At 37.4% G+C, this 17,761-nt stretch overlaps 2 protein-coding genes across 2 annotated transcripts in view; one reads left to right on the top strand and one right to left on the bottom strand.

The window, feature by feature from the left end:
• LOC136243363 (espin-like) overlaps nt 1-3,490 on the top strand; it is an 11,341-nt gene extending 7,851 nt beyond the window's left edge. The window contains exons 6-10 of the mRNA XM_066034881.1: nt 467-707; nt 760-854; nt 970-1,188; nt 3,124-3,200; nt 3,257-3,490. Of these exons, the coding sequence (XP_065890953.1) occupies nt 467-707; nt 760-854; nt 970-1,188; nt 3,124-3,200; nt 3,257-3,386 (762 nt within the window). The 3' untranslated portion in view covers nt 3,387-3,490. The remainder of the gene's footprint in view (nt 1-466; nt 708-759; nt 855-969; nt 1,189-3,123; nt 3,201-3,256) is intronic.
• Nucleotides 3,388-17,761, bottom strand: LOC136243365 (transcription initiation factor TFIID subunit 10-like). Its single transcript, XM_066034883.1, has 4 exons — nt 17,620-17,761; nt 17,452-17,516; nt 13,225-13,336; nt 3,388-3,633 (listed from the first exon to the last, which is right to left on the bottom strand). The coding sequence occupies exons 1-4, from the start codon at nt 17,710-17,712 to the stop codon at nt 3,544-3,546; spliced, it is 360 nt and encodes a 119-aa protein (XP_065890955.1). The 5' UTR covers nt 17,713-17,761; the 3' UTR covers nt 3,388-3,543.

Raw genomic sequence — 17,761 nt, 5'->3', positions numbered from 1 at the left:
GTACTCAAGTGGATGTGGTTTCACATAAGCTCGCAGACAGTGGATTTGTGCACAGTTATTTAATGGGTGAGGCTGTATGTATGCCTACAGACAGTGAGCTGTAACTGGTGGGGGTCTGAAGAGAAAAATGTAGAAATAAATTAGGCCAAGTTATATGCCATTCAGGACTCAAAATTATTTAACTGAAAAAAATTTACAAGTCTTTATCCATGGCCAACCACCGTGAAACTGCAGTCACATCTCCATAAAGGCCTCAAACCGCTTGTATGCATGGCTTGCCACTGGCTAGGAAAACACATCATTAGAATCTGGTTGATCATGATCGTTAGTGTATTTAATTATGTTTATGGTGAAAAACAAAAACTGCTATCATGGGCAATAAAACCAGTTTTCCTACTGACATAACATTGCAATAGTAGCACTCTAATATAACATTCAGTGAATTTTCTTTACAATCGTTCCATAGTATCCTGCTCCACCTGGAGAGTTATCCAGTCTACTGGGAGACCACTCATCTTCTTCACAAAGAACACAAAGTCCAAGTTTCATTAGGAAATCGATTCCTAAAAAAACCAGTTCTGTTAACTTAGTCAGTGATGCAATAGCTGCTAAAGGAAACGATGACACAGTAAAAAGTTCTTTAACAAAAGCAGATCTTCAAAACAGTGAAAGACTAGCTAAGTTGACTACACTAGAAGAGAAATTAGGTATTAAAAATAATTCAATAATTCTGTACACGTAAAAGCTTTTATCTCTTAGGCACCAAGAAAAAAGATGACAAATTGCTCTCAGACATTAGAGATTTTCGTGGCATGTTAAAGAAAGCACCTCAAGCAAAGAAAAATCTGATGACGGTAAGTAACTATTGCTTTATACTATTACTCTAGAAATGCAACACTCAACATTGTTTTGCATAATATTCTAGTTAGTTACTGCCAACGTAATTAACGTAATTACTGTCCTTTTTAGCAACCATTTGGACGTGTCATACCTGATGAAGAAATTGAAGAAACAAAGGCAGCAAAGGTGATGCCTGTCGTGGTTGAAGTTCCTGAACCTGAAACAAACAAAGTTGAATCACCAAATGAACCAAACACTGATTCACCAAAGACACCACTATGGAAAGCAGCTTTAAAACAGAAAAAAGAAGAAAAAGAGAAAAAGGAAAACGAAGAACAGAAAAAGCTAGTAAGTATAATAGAGATCACCTCTTTCTAAATTTTATACAATAAGTGTTGACTTAGTCTGTTAAAGGGATTAGTACTTTCTGGTCTAGCTAGAAGTAATATGTGACCCAGTCTGGGAAAACCGGTCTTATCACCTATTTAAAAGTATCAAGAAACGCCGGTTTTAAGTATTTAGTGTGTTGTAGCTCGCCAATGGTTGAAGCTATGTGTACCAAATTTTCACATGTTTTACACCAATTCCTTTCCTTCCACAGCATCCACTGTGCAAGTAGCCAACAACTAAGTTTCCCGCCATTTTAGATAGTTTTTAAACTGAGGTTGACTGTATCAGGCAAGCTGCAAAAGGGGTGGGAGGCGGGGGGGCCTGGAAGGCAGGCAAGATGGTGTTCAAAAATTGAAAAGGAAGGCATAGGAGTGAATTAGGCCAAACTTTGGGCCATTGAGGTATCAAAATTGGCTAAAATGAAAGGAAATTCACAGCACAGTTACTTATTCAACAGCACAGAGCTATGCAGCCACATAGTCATCCCCAGGCTGACCAGAGCTCCATTAAGGTCCCACACTGCACGTACGGATTGCCACTGTGCTTGGGAAAAGCAGCCAGCAAAACCAGACCACTCAAGTCTAGCTGATTTTGATTGTGGAATTAGATAGTTTATTCATGTAGCTTTGTGTCCTGGATGAAAAATCGAATCTGCTGACATGGGCGATAAAACCAGTTTTCTCAGACTGGGTCACATATTTGATATCTTCAGTGTCAGGAAAAAGCAGAAAACACAATAGATATGGTACACATGGGCATTGTGAAAAAGATTATTAGCATTATTATTACTAATAGCTATCAAGAATCCCAGTGGTATAAGGGACAATTTTTGCAGCATAATAACACTATTGTGTTATGACCGTTTTGTTAGAGTATATTTATGGTGGGATCAGTAACTCTATACACACTATAATGTAACCTCATATTTGACAGATCATTATCCCAAAGATAAGTGATATATCAAGAGTTGATAATTAATAGCTGTCTACAAAAACCATGCCCACTTGTAACATAATTTGATACATACACACCTGTTAGAAGCCCTTTGATGCTATGCAATGATTTTATCAACCATCCACCAGTCCACCCATATCGGGTAGTTGGAAAAGGCGGATACGGTCGGACGCGGACACGGACACAGACATTTTCAAAAAGGACTTTTACATTTATATAACAGTTATTTTTCATACCTAACGCTGTTTTTACAGTAGTCTTCGCCTCCAGACCCAGGCGTCGATCTTTTCATAGCGCTTATCCATTTATAAGCGCACGTGCGAAGGATAGACTAGCACTCTGAAGACCATTATGGTGTTGTATACGTGCTCTAGAAATCTAATTCAGAGTCACAGAGATTAATCTAGCATGTCCCAACTTAATCCCGTAGGCCAGGTCCTTGAAATCCTCAACACTTGGTATAAGCGCCTGCGCCTTATACTAAAAGGCGTAAGATTGTGGATTTGGCCTGCTAAACTAAGTTGCATGGGGCATACAAGCTAATCTCTACAACTATATAACTCTGTATTAGACTTTAGAACATGTGTACAACACCATAATTATGGTCTTTGGCAAGCTGTGGAGTGCTGGTCTAGTCCTTCGCACGTGCGCTTATAAATGGATAAGCGCTATGAAAGGATCGACGCCTGGGTCTCGAAGCGAAGACTGCTGTAAAAACAGCATTGGGTATGAAAAATAACTTACATAAATGTAAAAGCATATACTGCATAAATGTAAAAGTGCTTTTTGAAAATGTCCGTGTCCGCCTTTTCCAACTACCCACCCATATCAGTCAAGTGGCTCCTATGTAGTGCATCACTGTCTGTGCTAAGCAGTTAACCCACCACAATAATATGGATTTAGATGTGTTTACTTCATCACATATTTGTGTGTACACAGCAAACAGAGGAAGAAGAGAAGTGGGTTGATATACCACCTTGGAAAAGAAAACTACTTGCCAAAAAGGAAGCAGAAAAGTTAGTATAGATGATGACCTAATAAGACCATGTATTGCATATGCTTACATCACTAGACAAAAACTCCTTGCAAAGGAAGCAGAGACTGAGCAGATAAAAGAAGCCAAAGCCTCCAAATTTCAAGCACTACCTAAGTGGAAACAGGAAATTATCATTAAAAAACAACAGGAAAATCAACCACAATAAATAAATAAACAATAATAATAATTTATCAGCAATAATTGTACAACTGAACTCATGGACACATTTACAATTTTAAAGCACAAAATTAAAATACAAATAAACTACAACATGGCTACAGTTTTCTTGACCAATTAAGTAATTATCATGTGAAGAAGTGGCATTAGGTGAAATAGTTTGGTTTTTTTAAATTTATTCCATATTCACTCAAGGCTGGACCCAAATCATCCAAAGTCAATGTGTACTTCTTGTCCTACAGTAAATACAATACAATAAACAGTTTGTACTACCAACAGATCGATATAAAATCTAATTTGTTACTTAATGTAGTAATGTTATGTACACTTGTATGTACATGATGGCTAACCCAACAGTAACTTGTTTATTTTACAAAACTCAGTTTGTAGTCACTGATAAGTTTAAATGTACATTGGATATAAACTAAATAAACCAGCTAATTGGCATAAATTGGTCATTACATTAGTAATACCCAGTTGTAATTCCATAAAGGGAAATCCTATCGGAGTGGGACCACAAGAATAAAATCCCTCTACGAAACAAATCCCCTAAAGTAGCATAAGACTTTTTTCAATTCATTTTAAAAAGAGAGTGGTTCATGGATCTAATACAATGTAGTAGACAGCTTGAAATCATCAAAGGGTTACTACAAAACTTGATCTATTGATGTACAATTGGAAGCACTTGTGAAGGCATCAGGAACTGAAAGAATGCATGGAGCCCACATAACTGAGGAGACTTTCAATATAAAAATTACACATAGCAAGAATAGCTTGTAGCATTGGTTAACATGTAGACTACATTGTGTCTCGCTATCACCTGTTAGCAGTGTTTAACTGGCTGTTGGCTAAGACAGCTGGTTTTATCCCATGCTCCTGTTGTATAAGTGCTGGAGCTCATTCAAGAACAGGAAGAAGAGCATATGTGAGGCTGTATAGAATCACCTGATACTTCAACACCATTAATGCTTGTATCCCAGATATTGCCATGTACTGTGTTAGCGCCACATGTAGTCCAAATTACAGTGGAAAAATGCTTGTGTAGATGTGCATGTCAAGAATTCTACAAACAGTACATCTTCATTTTCATTCAATCTGATATACAGTTTGTGGTTTCATCCGGTATACTTTATTACTGTAACTGTGGTCATTATGTGTGCACTTGAGACATTAATGAACTGTTGAAATCATTGTGTGTAATTTCCCTTGAAAGGTGAGATAGTAGCACTGACAACAGGTAACACTGTCACAGGAAAGTGTGACCAGTTTTGTGTTCAAGCCAGCCCCAAAAACTGTTAACAGTACATGAGAATAAAATTTATTTTAAAACTTTGTAATAATAATGAAATCCCTAATATGCTGATGCAACTTAATACCAAAAACGCTGACGAAGCTCGACAAGTCAAAATGTACATAAGTACTTTCAAGTTACGATTACTATAGCCAAATATTGAAAACATTTTATGAAAGGCAAAGTCAACAAAGAATTTATGGCTTAAGGTACAGTGCTATGTAGGAGTAGTGGAGCTGTGATAGAAAAAGACACTATCTTTTTACTAACACAAACAGTTAGAACATCTTGGGTTTCTACACAAGGTATGCTGAGAGAGTGGCTTACCACCAAATAGCCTTATCATCACAGTTAAGCCAACATGTACGTTCAGGTATCACTTTAAAAGGATTCACTGTCATGGGAAGTTGTGAATATGTTAGTAGCCTAGCAGCTGAACGTTGGTATGGCCATTAGCACCTGTAGGAGTGTAAATCAGTGCCAGGCTGGCAAAAGCAATGGCTTCATTGGTGAGTAAAAAAAAAGCCGGAAGACAAGGTGGTCTAGATTCAAAGACTGGTCCCATAAGTGAAAGCTTTGATATCAAATTGTCGTTAGTTAAATTAGGTCACGTGGCTCACCTAACACATCTTAATTATGTGAACATTTGATATCAGCTTACAGGTCGTACTGTCCCATGACTCTTACCCTTCACTTTGGATCATGTGCAGACTTTGGGTTTTAACTTGCAGGTGGTTAAAAATTAGGTCTCATGACTTGCAATTATATCAGGCAAGTCTCAACAAAGCCCTAGGTCTATACAAACAATTAGCAACAGGCATATTCAGATAAAAAAAAGCTTTGTGAATATTATCACATGCAACAGTATCCATTCAATACACATAGGATTGCACCATTCTGTACATGAAGTAATTAGTAATAAAACTGTAAGAATCAGTTACAAAACCACATCAAAACACAACACTCTCATAATACAAATTCTGCTGACAGAAGCAGGCATGATGGACAGTGGGCAAGATAACTCGTGTATTGTAGATAATAGTCATGTCATGTATCATGTAGTGAAATTACTTACTACAGAAACGATTAGTAGCCAAGATTGAGCATGAATTGTTCATACATCACAGATTACACCACTGCACACACTAGTACAACTACATATTACACTGTACAGATCATCCATTAACTATCACTTTTCAATGATCAATATCACTGGCCAATCCAACCAGTGAATTCCACAAGCTTCAGTCACTAATTGATGTCACAGTCCTATGGTTGGATCACTATCCGAAACATTCCATACATGTACATCAGAACCATAGACTCCATAGAAGCCCTCAGGATGGCATTAATATATATTGCTTTGCTACAAGCATGAAAATTGACTGCATTAGCAAGTTCAAAACCTGGGCGGTACCAATCAAGATTATCACTATAAGGCAGCTATACTCCATAATGTCTTAATGACTATATTTTCTAAAATTTCACAATGGTACGTAGGAGTCTATTCATAAATGTCAATAAACCACATACAACTGTAGCTAATGTTTTAGCTACACAAATCATATTCATCTCAAATGTGTATGTCCTATGGTACAGTGTAGGAGTGGACTGTTCAGCTACTTTGTGGGCTGAAATTGAAATGTACTGGTACACTCAACATTGATGCTATGTAAATTAAAATCATCACCACATTTTTCATTATGGTCATAATTTTTTGCTTGGTCACATTTTAATGTTGGGGGAATAATCTTGTATAAACTCTCATGTGAGTATGTGGACCATCTTAGTAACGTAACTATAGCACCAATAAAACTGTTCTACTTAGTGGTCAACGTGATGTGTACTTTGGTTGAAAACTAACAAACCGCAACTCCAACCGATGACAGATGGATAGTACCATCATGTACAGACAAGTTGGCAAGTAAAACCTTACGATGTGGATGTACAGCACAATACATGTAATCACGTAGGGTACGTACAACTCTGATCAGCTCAAATGCCTATCAATTTGTACAACATATACAAAAGTACAAGCTTAGTACAGTAAGGCAGCATCCCGTGTGTGCAATAGAAGCTATTCATAAAGAGACGACCAATGAATGGCTAACGTAAACAGAGCCAACAAGTATCAATGGACGCAGAGCACCTTAATGTGGTGAAAAAGATCTAGAAATGTAGAAGCCTCATAAAGACTACACGAGGCGTAAGCCTAACTCCTTCTCGTGGGGCTGTACTGACACATTATGCAATTTCTTGCTGAGCACAAATGGTCTTGGAATGTAAAATATGCTACACTAAAATACTACCAGCACCTTCATGACTATACTGAACTGGCATATGGTAAGTTTCCATATCAGATTACAAGGTTATATCAGTATGCGCCCAGACACCCGCTCAGGCCATGGTTAACTACATACTGACAAAACCACACTTAGGAACATCCTCCATGCATGTGCTAAACTGAAATGTGAGAAACCAATGAAGCTATAGAAAATCAAAATTACATGTCTATTATTTCTAAGAAACATGCAAACACAAAAGTGTGTAGGCCAACATTGCATGATCTTCATCATATCTGTTGAGATCAAATGTTTTATGAGAGAATCATTAACTGTCTCTGGATGAGGAAAGACTGGATAATAGACTGACAACAGAAGACACACAATCACACAACACATTAGCTTGAATAAAACTTACTTGTCTTTACCAACATAGTACATGGTCTAACACCAAGAGTCCATCTTGCCAATACATATCAGATCAGTGGTTATTTGTTCAAACAAAACATGGCATAGCCAACATTCTTAACGTACGCAATACTATATCATATGAAAGTTCCATTATCATAAAAGACTTTACAATAGAATACACTAATGATTGGTTTGCAAAGTGAAAAGGGATCTTGTTTCATCTAATCCATTTCTAATAAGTGCCGTGTTACTAAGTGAAGATATTGAATGGATTGAGAAACCGCAAGCAGCAGTCATTACAAGCTTTCAAATTACGTTTGAAAATATTTGCAACAAGCATCTAATTACTGAAGCCAGTGGTAGTCACCACTTGAGGAGAAGCTTGCAAAAAGCTGCCTGTGCAAGCCACTGAAGATCATCCTTAATCTTATTAAATTCTGATTATCTTGTGCACAGTGTAAACTTTTCACTTAACACACTTAACCCATAAATCTCATGCAAATTCAAATTAAAGTATTGAATCTACGGGCACCACAATTTTATAAACATGGTCTTTCTGTTTTACCTACAGAAATCAAATGACACCATGAGTAATTGCGCCATTCGCCACTATTAAAAATTACGAGCTCTAATTTCAATCTGCGGGCAGCTCTGTAATATGAACACATGGTTGACTTGTATTCCCTAATTATGTGGCGGTCAAATTTCAGTCGGTACTAGTTTGTATGACAGTGTAAGATTTTGAGAGTATTCGGCAGCAATGGGGATTTAATATAAATATTTGTAAGCATAAAATTATGTGGCTAATTACGAACAGTTAGTAATTTGTAGTTTTATGATTGAATGAGTGTTATTTATGCAACACCTAGTAACGACATGATAATGGCTACTGAAGTGGCACTATAGAATTATAATAAAAACAATTACATTACATAATTAGTATGTAGAGCATTGAAGACAAATGGCGTGGATGAAGTGTTACCATTCAGTGCAAACACATTATCGCTCAGCACGTAACTAAACATCACTGTGCTTAGAGAAAAGGAAACTATATACTACAGTAGATTGCATGTGTGGCGTGTGCTAAGGGTTGTCCATAATAAGAATATAAGGATGGATGTGTGCCAGGAAAGACTGAGGAAGGTGCAGAATGCTGTTCCTTCCACAATGTCAAAATGTGACATTTGTCACCACCGATTTTGAAGATGACATGAAGTTGCTAGACACAGATGACAAGTGACACATCCACAAGGGATCAAGTCCACTACTAATAGTGGAAAGCATCATCTGGTGGATGGCTATGTGCACACTTGTGTGTGTGTGCACCACCCGAAGAAGTTCACTGGGTTGGTGATCGTGTATACGACAACTGAAGAGCTTGCTTATGTGTTCTATCCTTATCTATGTGTGCTGTAAGTTCCATTGACAAGATATGCTTGTTCTACTGGATTATAACCATCAAGTATCAAGTTTACACTAACCACATGGTTTACGTGTGTACAATGTGGTCATATCCTACACACAGACCATTAGGTAATTAATCGCCGCACAACTACTCTGCAGGAGGGTAACATATGGCGCATCAGGTTTGATCACAATGATCACTCCATTAGCTGGATAAATATACAATCTGCATGCACGAAAAAACGTTGTCATAGCAAACGTAAATATTGGCACAGTCTAATTAGCCATGCGTTAATCCTCCTGGTAATATTACTGGCTTTCTCACAATACTACAAGTGGACTACCATACTCCACACTGAAGATGGAAGGTAGATCTTATCCCACACCACAGACAGTCTTCGACCCTTTAAACATCACTTGCATCATATACACACACATATGTACCCACACACACATATGTACCCACACACACAGCTGTCATAGAATTATCATCTTACAAACCAATAATTGTCTATGAGTTAATTCAGAATATCTGCCACTAAAAGAATTCAATTAACAATAAATCATGAGACACTTAATATTGTTTAATCAATTGACCACCTGAAAAAATCATATTCATGAGCTCATTCCTCTTCCTTTATTCAGTGACACATTTCACACTTTATCATAACCATGGACACATGGAGCAGAGATAAGAGACACAGAACAAGAGAAATCTTCTAATGCTGCCATCTTTCCACCATTCACTTTTGCACTAACTTAAGTTTAAAATTATTCTTAATTCAATATAGCTTCGATAATTTGACATACAAATGTACATACAAATCACCTAGTCACAGTTAAGGGAGCACACTAGACTAACAGATTAAGCTCATTACAGCCAGTACAAATTGATCCTCTCCCACTTAATGTCATTAACTGATACTAAATAATTTATTGGTAACTCTAATTACTAATAATAATATTATTGTGTGTAAATAAAACAACAGCATGTATTGGTTAATACATGCATTTCCTTATGAGATCATGGTACTGTTTTGAGATGAACTACTAATGGACATGATAGAGTATAGTCCAGGATATGTCACATAAACAGTTTACGAAGGATTGAGGAATACTTAACAGTACTGTGTTTCAAATGAATAGGATATTATTTTTGCCACGAGCTATGACAAAGAGTTTATATTCCCCATCTAAACTCTTGTTGCCATTTACAAACTCTCAGGTAAGTCAAAGAGAATATTGCCTTATGTGAACGCAAACAAAATCTAGCAAGCACACAGCCAAAGCTCTGAACTATTGAACTTTACCAATGAAAACGATTAGTGCAACCTGGATATTCAAGGTGTCAACCACAAATTATCGTAGAATGCCACTAGCCATTAAATCTAAACCTCTTCAGACCAAGTGGTACTGATATCATCAATCTGCTAACATAACTTCTCATAAATTTGGCAAGTGCTCAGACCAATATGAGACCACAGACTAAGGAGTAAGCTAAACAGAAACCATATAAAGACCAACGACCACCCAGGTAGCCATTGTACTGCACAAGTAGTGTTGTGTTGATACAAGATTATGGCTAGCTCTTGTTGGCAAATAATGACACAAATTACAGAAACCTGGAGAGGTTAATTTTTGGTTGATATGATAAGCCTGAGTTACCATGGGTGCTAATGATATAAAATAAAATTCATTGGTACAAAAATTGATTGGATTTCACAATAAGGATCAAGTAAAATGGGTTAGCACCATTCAATTATAAACTCTTGTACAGTATAAATGCATCAATGCAGGCCAGGAACATTTCAGTGACTGGCAATTTTAGAAACTCACTAGTGCAAGTTTTTATGTCATGCAAAGGTCTTTTTTTCAAAGATAATCACAGCTAAAGACCACAAAACTTAGTCTTCAAATCAAGAGACAATACCATTCAATTTGAGAGTCCACTAAGACTAATATAACTGCAGGTGTATGTCTTACATGAACCTAAGATAATTACAGCTCACAGGTAAGCACAACTAATGAAGAATATTTTGCTTGACTAATAAGACAAACCGAACAGTTTCTGTATCCAAGCAAACAGTTCTACCAACACTATTCACCAAGTTACAAGTTAAAATATTATTTATTAGATTACAGAAGTAAACAACACACAAGTTATCACATGACATGGCTAATGACCACAATACCATAAACATACACACACCATAATAAATCATGACAGCACAACTTTCCAATGTATTTCCCTAGACAATTCCCTTCTTAACCACCTTACAAAGTTTACACTAAACTGCAAGGGTGCTACATCATGTACTCTACTACAACTGAACAGTTCAAAACCGCAACGGGTAAATTGCAATTATGAATTCTTGACCAATTGTATGCTATTAATAAAAGTAAACCACATATTCTCATTCAAAACCAAACTGCTACAAAAGAGTTTTAGTCGACGGATCTTAGAAGAGCAGCTGCAAACTTTTGGCTTCTATAAACCAGTATAAAAGTTATAGAAAATAGTTTGTACAAGTTGGTAGACTAAAGCAGTCGCCATATTCTAAAATGCATCCCTCAAGAAACCATGCATGGACAAGTTTTTCAAACACTGCCGGCACACAGAAACCTTGGGGATCTGTCAAGTCACAACTACACATGTAAATCTTGTTAGCAAAGAGTGTCATGTACACATCACGACATTATGACAAGGTGACAGTGTATCAACATGACAAGAAAGAAGAGGAAACAACACTCCATGCACAAACACTGAATTACATCGATCCAAAAATGACAGGTCATCTTGTGGACATATGCTTATGGGTACACACAAGTTATACAATAATTGAATTAAAGTCCAATGTATTGCCATATATGGTAAAGACTAGTGCCACATGAGAGGTTAGATGGTAATCATTTGTAGCAATTCCTAATGCAATAGAAACAGCAGCCATAAGGCATCATCAACATTGATAGGAAGTTTCTTCTAATAATTTAATCCATGTGAACTCCTCTGACCCTTAGAATGTCCCTTACAATATTCTACATGGACTATTTGACTAGCTTAATGTATAACACAGTTATACCACATATCTTGTACGATTTTGCATTAGACAGAATGACTTTTCCTTGGTAGATTAATACACGAATTACTTATAAGTCAATTGTGCATGAGATTACGACTGGCAACATCTTGACAGCCACCACATGTCACACGTGTAACATTTGTCAGGCCATAAGTGATGGGCTAACACTGTTAGTACACGTCTTGTAGTTCATGAAAGTAAAGTAGTACAGAGTCATCCCCGTATATGAACAATCCGTGTTCCATTGTAAGCTGTGGCAAAAAAAAAAATCAACTGGTTTGCTAGCTACATCAAATACTTAAAATTTCACAGCTGTAGCAAGACATATTTATTACTAGAAAGTTTGCTACATTATAACACTACTCTGAATCCAATAAATCAATAAAATATATTTATAACACAATATTTAATTGACCACACTGTTACATAGACCATTAAATAGCCTATTGACCACTGGTATATTATAGTGTGAATATCAACACACAGCCAACTAGGCTACACCACACAATTAGACAATCGACTTTGCTTATAAACATTGTGAACAAGTCATCAAAACTTACCCTTATGTGTTGAACCATCCAGACATGCTAGTGGGAGAAAACCGAAGTTCCGAACATATTGAACGATACCGCACATTAAGAGTCAACAGATGGTGAGTTTTACAAAACAATGTCACTTTACTGCATACAAATACAATAGGATGGCTGGGGCTATGTTTACCATCAACGAGGCAAGAATTATGAAACAACTCGAACACTTCTAAAGTAATAGTTTTAAAAACTCTCTTCAGAGATATGAAAACATTAATATAATGATTCTACACTGTATTTGCTATCACAAATAACACTTATAGTTGAGATTTGAAACACATGGAGACAATCCCTTTTCAGAATTAGAAACGTATTTAAAAATAAAATTTGTTCTTCATGGGAACATCATTAATAAAGTATCCTTCATCCCAGGGAGACCCCTAAAGAACCTCACCACATAGTTTACAATTTAGGAATTGGGTTTTGGAAATTATCAAAATTACGGCTTTGAAATGCTTATCTTGTTATCATTAATTTATTCCAGTAACACACTGAAGCCTTCAGAAAAACTATTACTTATTTTCACCAGCAAACCACTGCTCAGTACCTTCCTACATCCACTACAAAGAACAGTGTAGCCAGTGTACAAGGAGCCTACAAACTGACTTAGTGCCCAAAAGATTTGGCTTCAAATTTCCTGGCACCAAAGTGCCCCACATCTACTGAAACAAGATCAGAAACAGGATCACCAACTTCCTACACTAATACAATTGTACTCCCTTCTTGGGACTTGACCTAAGAGTTTTTTCTCTTGTTGAGGACAACAAACCTTTCCTGCTTTCCTGACAGCTGTTGCAGCTCCCCTCATTTTGCAGTGTTGTAGAGCATCATTGGCAATGTCAGAGATGAATTTCTGGGCAGCCAGGGAGATGAGGTGAACCCTACAATTGAATAGAAACATCATCATCTGTCTGGTGGTACACAGAAGCTATACATGTATCAAAAGAAGCTGATAAGACATAAAGAGTTAAAAGGCTTTTGATTGCAACAACTTCATGAAACTAAATTCATAGGAACTGGGAGAGGACAAACCCAATGTACCACTAATAGGAGACCTGTGGAAACAAACAAGTTGATGAATAAAAGTGTTACTATTAACAAGCCAAGGTGAAAAGTGAATATGAGTAGAAAAACAACCTACCAGTTCTTTAACACTATACCATCCTTAATTGATACAAACATACAATAATAAACCATTAATTCACACATCTGACCACAGAAAACACAAGGGACCTCAGGGAGACTGTGACCACTATCAAAACCTGGTCAGAGTATCAAAATTTGGCTACAACCACAGCCCACTATTGGAAACTGACACAGCCACACACACATGAACCTTACACCACAAGCAACAAAGAACCATTCAATACAACTTGTTGAGAAATAAAAATACTTTTAATACATGCACCCAAAAATAGAACATGGGGAGGACAATGTTGGCACCAAAGCAGATGTAGAAAAGACATCTTGTAAGGCTTTTTGTATAACCACCAGAAGCCTGACAAGGAAGCAGTTGAGGTTAATACAAGGCATATACTTGGGTTACCTTATTACAACAGATACCATACAATTGTGACAGCTAGGTGCTGATGTCACTACCAATCAAACAGTAACCACCTGGATTGCTGTTCAACTCTATAGCATGCCAGGAAAGACGTTAGATTAACTATTGGTTAAGTGTCATTTACAGTAGGCTAGCAACAAATTATAGTGCATAAATGTTTGTGCATGTATGTGTGTTGCTAGCTAACGCTATAGAAAAACCATTCTATCATTAATCAAAATGTTCTATCATTAAACAAAAATGATTCTGCTATGAAACAAAGACACATACACTTGAACTATGAGCACAATCAACTTTAGTAGATGTTAGGTGAAAACAGAAACACATACAAAGCATTAAAGTATACATGTATAACACACATGGCAATATTTTTATTTCCTGACAAAAGCAACACCTCTTAATGGTGCTATGCTTGTGAGGTGCTACAACTCCTGCTGAACTGTATGTGGTATTCATAAAATTTTGGTATACAATGTTACAAGGCTTCTCAATGAGAATTTATAGACATTGAATGAACAGGCTTTGGGTCAGTTCAGTGCCTTTATACTCAATGGACAACAGCATTTGTTTAATAAACATCCTATAACTGTGAAGGCATACACATACATCATCAATACTGCCATTAAAAGGCTACACTGATACGTACTACGTGCACTCACACACACTCAACACTACACGTATGTGCTTTTGTCTGTCAGGCCACACGATCCTCCAAGTATGACTGGTAGTTGGTTCTGGGTTTTTTAGACAAATTCTTGCACTCAACCACACACACGCACTACATTCACACACACACACACACACCATATGCACTACACTACACACACACACACACGCACACATCCAACCTGTCTAACAAACAACACAGCAGTGTTCATAATCGTAGACATAACTAGGAGTGCTACCAAAGTAACCAAAACACTATACAACTAAAAGTATATTATAAGTACTACAATGTTAGTTACTTCACTCCCATGTGAAGTACACTCAGTCCTTCCCACCTATTTGTACTACAACATTATAATTTAATGGTTATCACACATGTGGAAATCACAATGTACGCCCATCTTTCAGGGTAGGCTTCTATTTTAAAGTTAGCCTTTCTGACACTGGAGGAAATCATGTTTGGATGGGCTTGTGAAAAGCATTCCACTTCAAAGCAGCCAAAGCAGTCCCAACAGCACACAAAAGACATTACTGAGTTGACCTCAATAGTAAATGGGAGATCTAACTAGATTATCTCATGCCATCATCAAACAGAATGAAGTAAACCCATTTGATATCTTTGGACTGGATGTGACTACAGACAAATATTATGTCATCAAACATTTCAAGAGTTGTCTTAGAAGGTGAATTAGATTAATAACCACATGATCAATGGGTGAATAGTCCCACTCAAATCACATCTGTCACAGGACCAACTAACAATATAGCCAAGCAGAATCATTTACTGCCTAATGAGATTGTAATTATTAAAGGTGTCATGTTGCTAAACCAGCCAGTCATGCACTGAGTCGGATATCTCATGAATCCCAACTTCTCATTGCATCACTCTACTTTCAACTGTGTACTTGTCCAAAGGAACCCCCAATGCTCACTATCTGTTACCAGACTCAAAGAAGTGATTTGTAAAGGATAGCATCATCACAGGCCATCAGTCTTATCTCCTGGTATGACCACTGAGTGTTATACTTGGTCAGTGTTTGGTCAAGTAGCCAAGCATAATTTGTCCCCTTTATCAAACAATTTCTAAACACCTCACACAAGCTCCAGAAGAGGTAGCACATGTGTTACACATTGCTTGCTTTAATTCACTCTCAAGATTAAATATTTTTACTCTTGATATTACCAAGAGTAAATAATTTACTATTGATATTACTACACACTTTGTTTTGTTAAGTGCCCCTGAATTTCTTGGTGAAATGGAAAAAAAAGCTGTTCCACATGCCTAACAGAGGTTCAAAACAAAGTACATTTTTTGCTACGTGGAGTGCTATCTAAAGATATACTGAGCCCTAGCAAACTTCAATGTTCATTGGTTTTGTATTAAAAGGCGTGTAAGCATATCCTACTTCTAGATCTATCCATCTGTGTTCACCCTCCAGTCTCTAAGTGGTAAAGTTAAGACACATTAGTTACATCATCTATAAACATTACTCAGATCATCTCTAGGAAATTGGTCTTTGCCACAGACAATTCCTTAGATAACTCAACAATAACCAAAAAATGTTGTCAGTGTTCCCTATAGAGGCTAACACAGTTCAATGTCAAGGATACCTGTCTGTATGGAGAAACTAATTTTGTCCACCTCTAAAGAACTTAGCCAGACAGGATGTAGCAGCAATCATTATGAGTGAAATTTCAGAAGTCTTCTTGTTTAGAAGGATGACCAGTCAATTCTTACAGGTAGGAAATCTGAGGAGACAGAAATAGGATTCCATGAAACATGAATCTCCCTTGTCAGGACTCATAAAAAAGCCAAAGCCTTTTAAAATCGGAGGGATTTGAAAATGGAGGGAAGAATGAAGCAAAGAGAATGACTATCCTATTCACAGTCTTTACCATACAAATTCAATGTCATACAACAAACCAGACCTCACTACAGGGATATAGGAAGCTGTTGAGTCATTAGCCAATAGACTATCTGACTTCAGTACAGATAGTTACGCATGGAGATGACTCTGTTTCACAATGTGTCATTGTGTTCAAGTAAATCACCCCAACTATGTTTTCTCTATGATTTTCACAGTTTGTACTAACACACATGTATAAACCAACACTTTAATCTTCATTTAGACTAACTACTTGTAAAATTCAAGCACGGAACATTACACAGTCCCACCTCACTGTTAAGTGATAGGCCCATCCATTAAAAATAAGTCTGTAGTGTTGTTTGTGTTTGAAACCATGGACACTGGCTAACAAAAACACTGTACATCCACCATTCATTTGGTCATTTAGTGGTGTTAGGATATCCATGTACACCTTTCCATGGAGCGTGACCCTCTGTGCGCACACACACAGCATGCTAACACACACACACACAGCATGCTAACACACACACACACAGCATGCTAACACACATACACACAGCATGCTAACACACACACACACAGCATGCTAACACACACACACACAGCATGCTAACACACACACACACACAGCATGCTAACACACACACACACACACAGCATGCTAACACACACACACACACAGCATGCTAACACACACACACACAGCATGCTAACACACACACACACAGCATGCTAACACACACACACACACAGCATGCTAACACACACACACACACACACAGCATGCTAACACACACACACACACAGCATGCTAACACACACAATACTTGTGAACTGTAGTGATTCCCAACCCAAGTGTTGACAGATTCTGTGCGTACTAAGCATATTCCACACTTACAGTCTGGGGTCGTCTGAATTGAAACCAGATCTTTGTAAGAAATACTGTGTCACTGCGTCTGGTATCTGGAGAAGCAAAACACAAGGTGCGTTCTAACTAAAGACCACCCAACGCTATATACACAAACACGCGTTGAGATATAACACAGTTTATAGCTGTGTCCCTTACCGTTGGTGTATAGTCGTCCAGCTGTGCACAAAACTCCGCCAGCTTCTGTCCTGGGACGTTTGCCTCTTGCGAACCCCCGCCACCGGTGGCCATCGTAAAATTCGTTTATTTGCAGCTAACCGGATGTCAATTAACAAATCGA

The sequence above is a fragment of the Dysidea avara genome, chromosome 13, assembly GCF_963678975.1.
Source record: "Dysidea avara chromosome 13, odDysAvar1.4, whole genome shotgun sequence".
NCBI lineage: Eukaryota > Metazoa > Porifera > Demospongiae > Dictyoceratida > Dysideidae > Dysidea > Dysidea avara.
The sequence above is the reverse complement of the archived record's forward strand: the minus strand, read 5'-3'. Positions and strand labels throughout refer to the sequence as shown.

Coding starts and splice junctions, on each gene's coding strand:
- LOC136243365 (XM_066034883.1), bottom strand. CDS start 17,712: ATGGCCACCGGTGGCGGGGGTTCGCAAGAGGCAAACGTCCCAGGACAG. Junction 13,337..17,451: donor AATTCAGACGACCCCAGACT/GTAAGTGTGGAA, acceptor ATTCAATTGTAG/GGTTCACCTCATCTCCCTGG. Junction 3,634..13,224: donor CTGTCAGGAAAGCAGGAAAG/GTTTGTTGTCCT, acceptor TATTTACTGTAG/GACAAGAAGTACACATTGAC.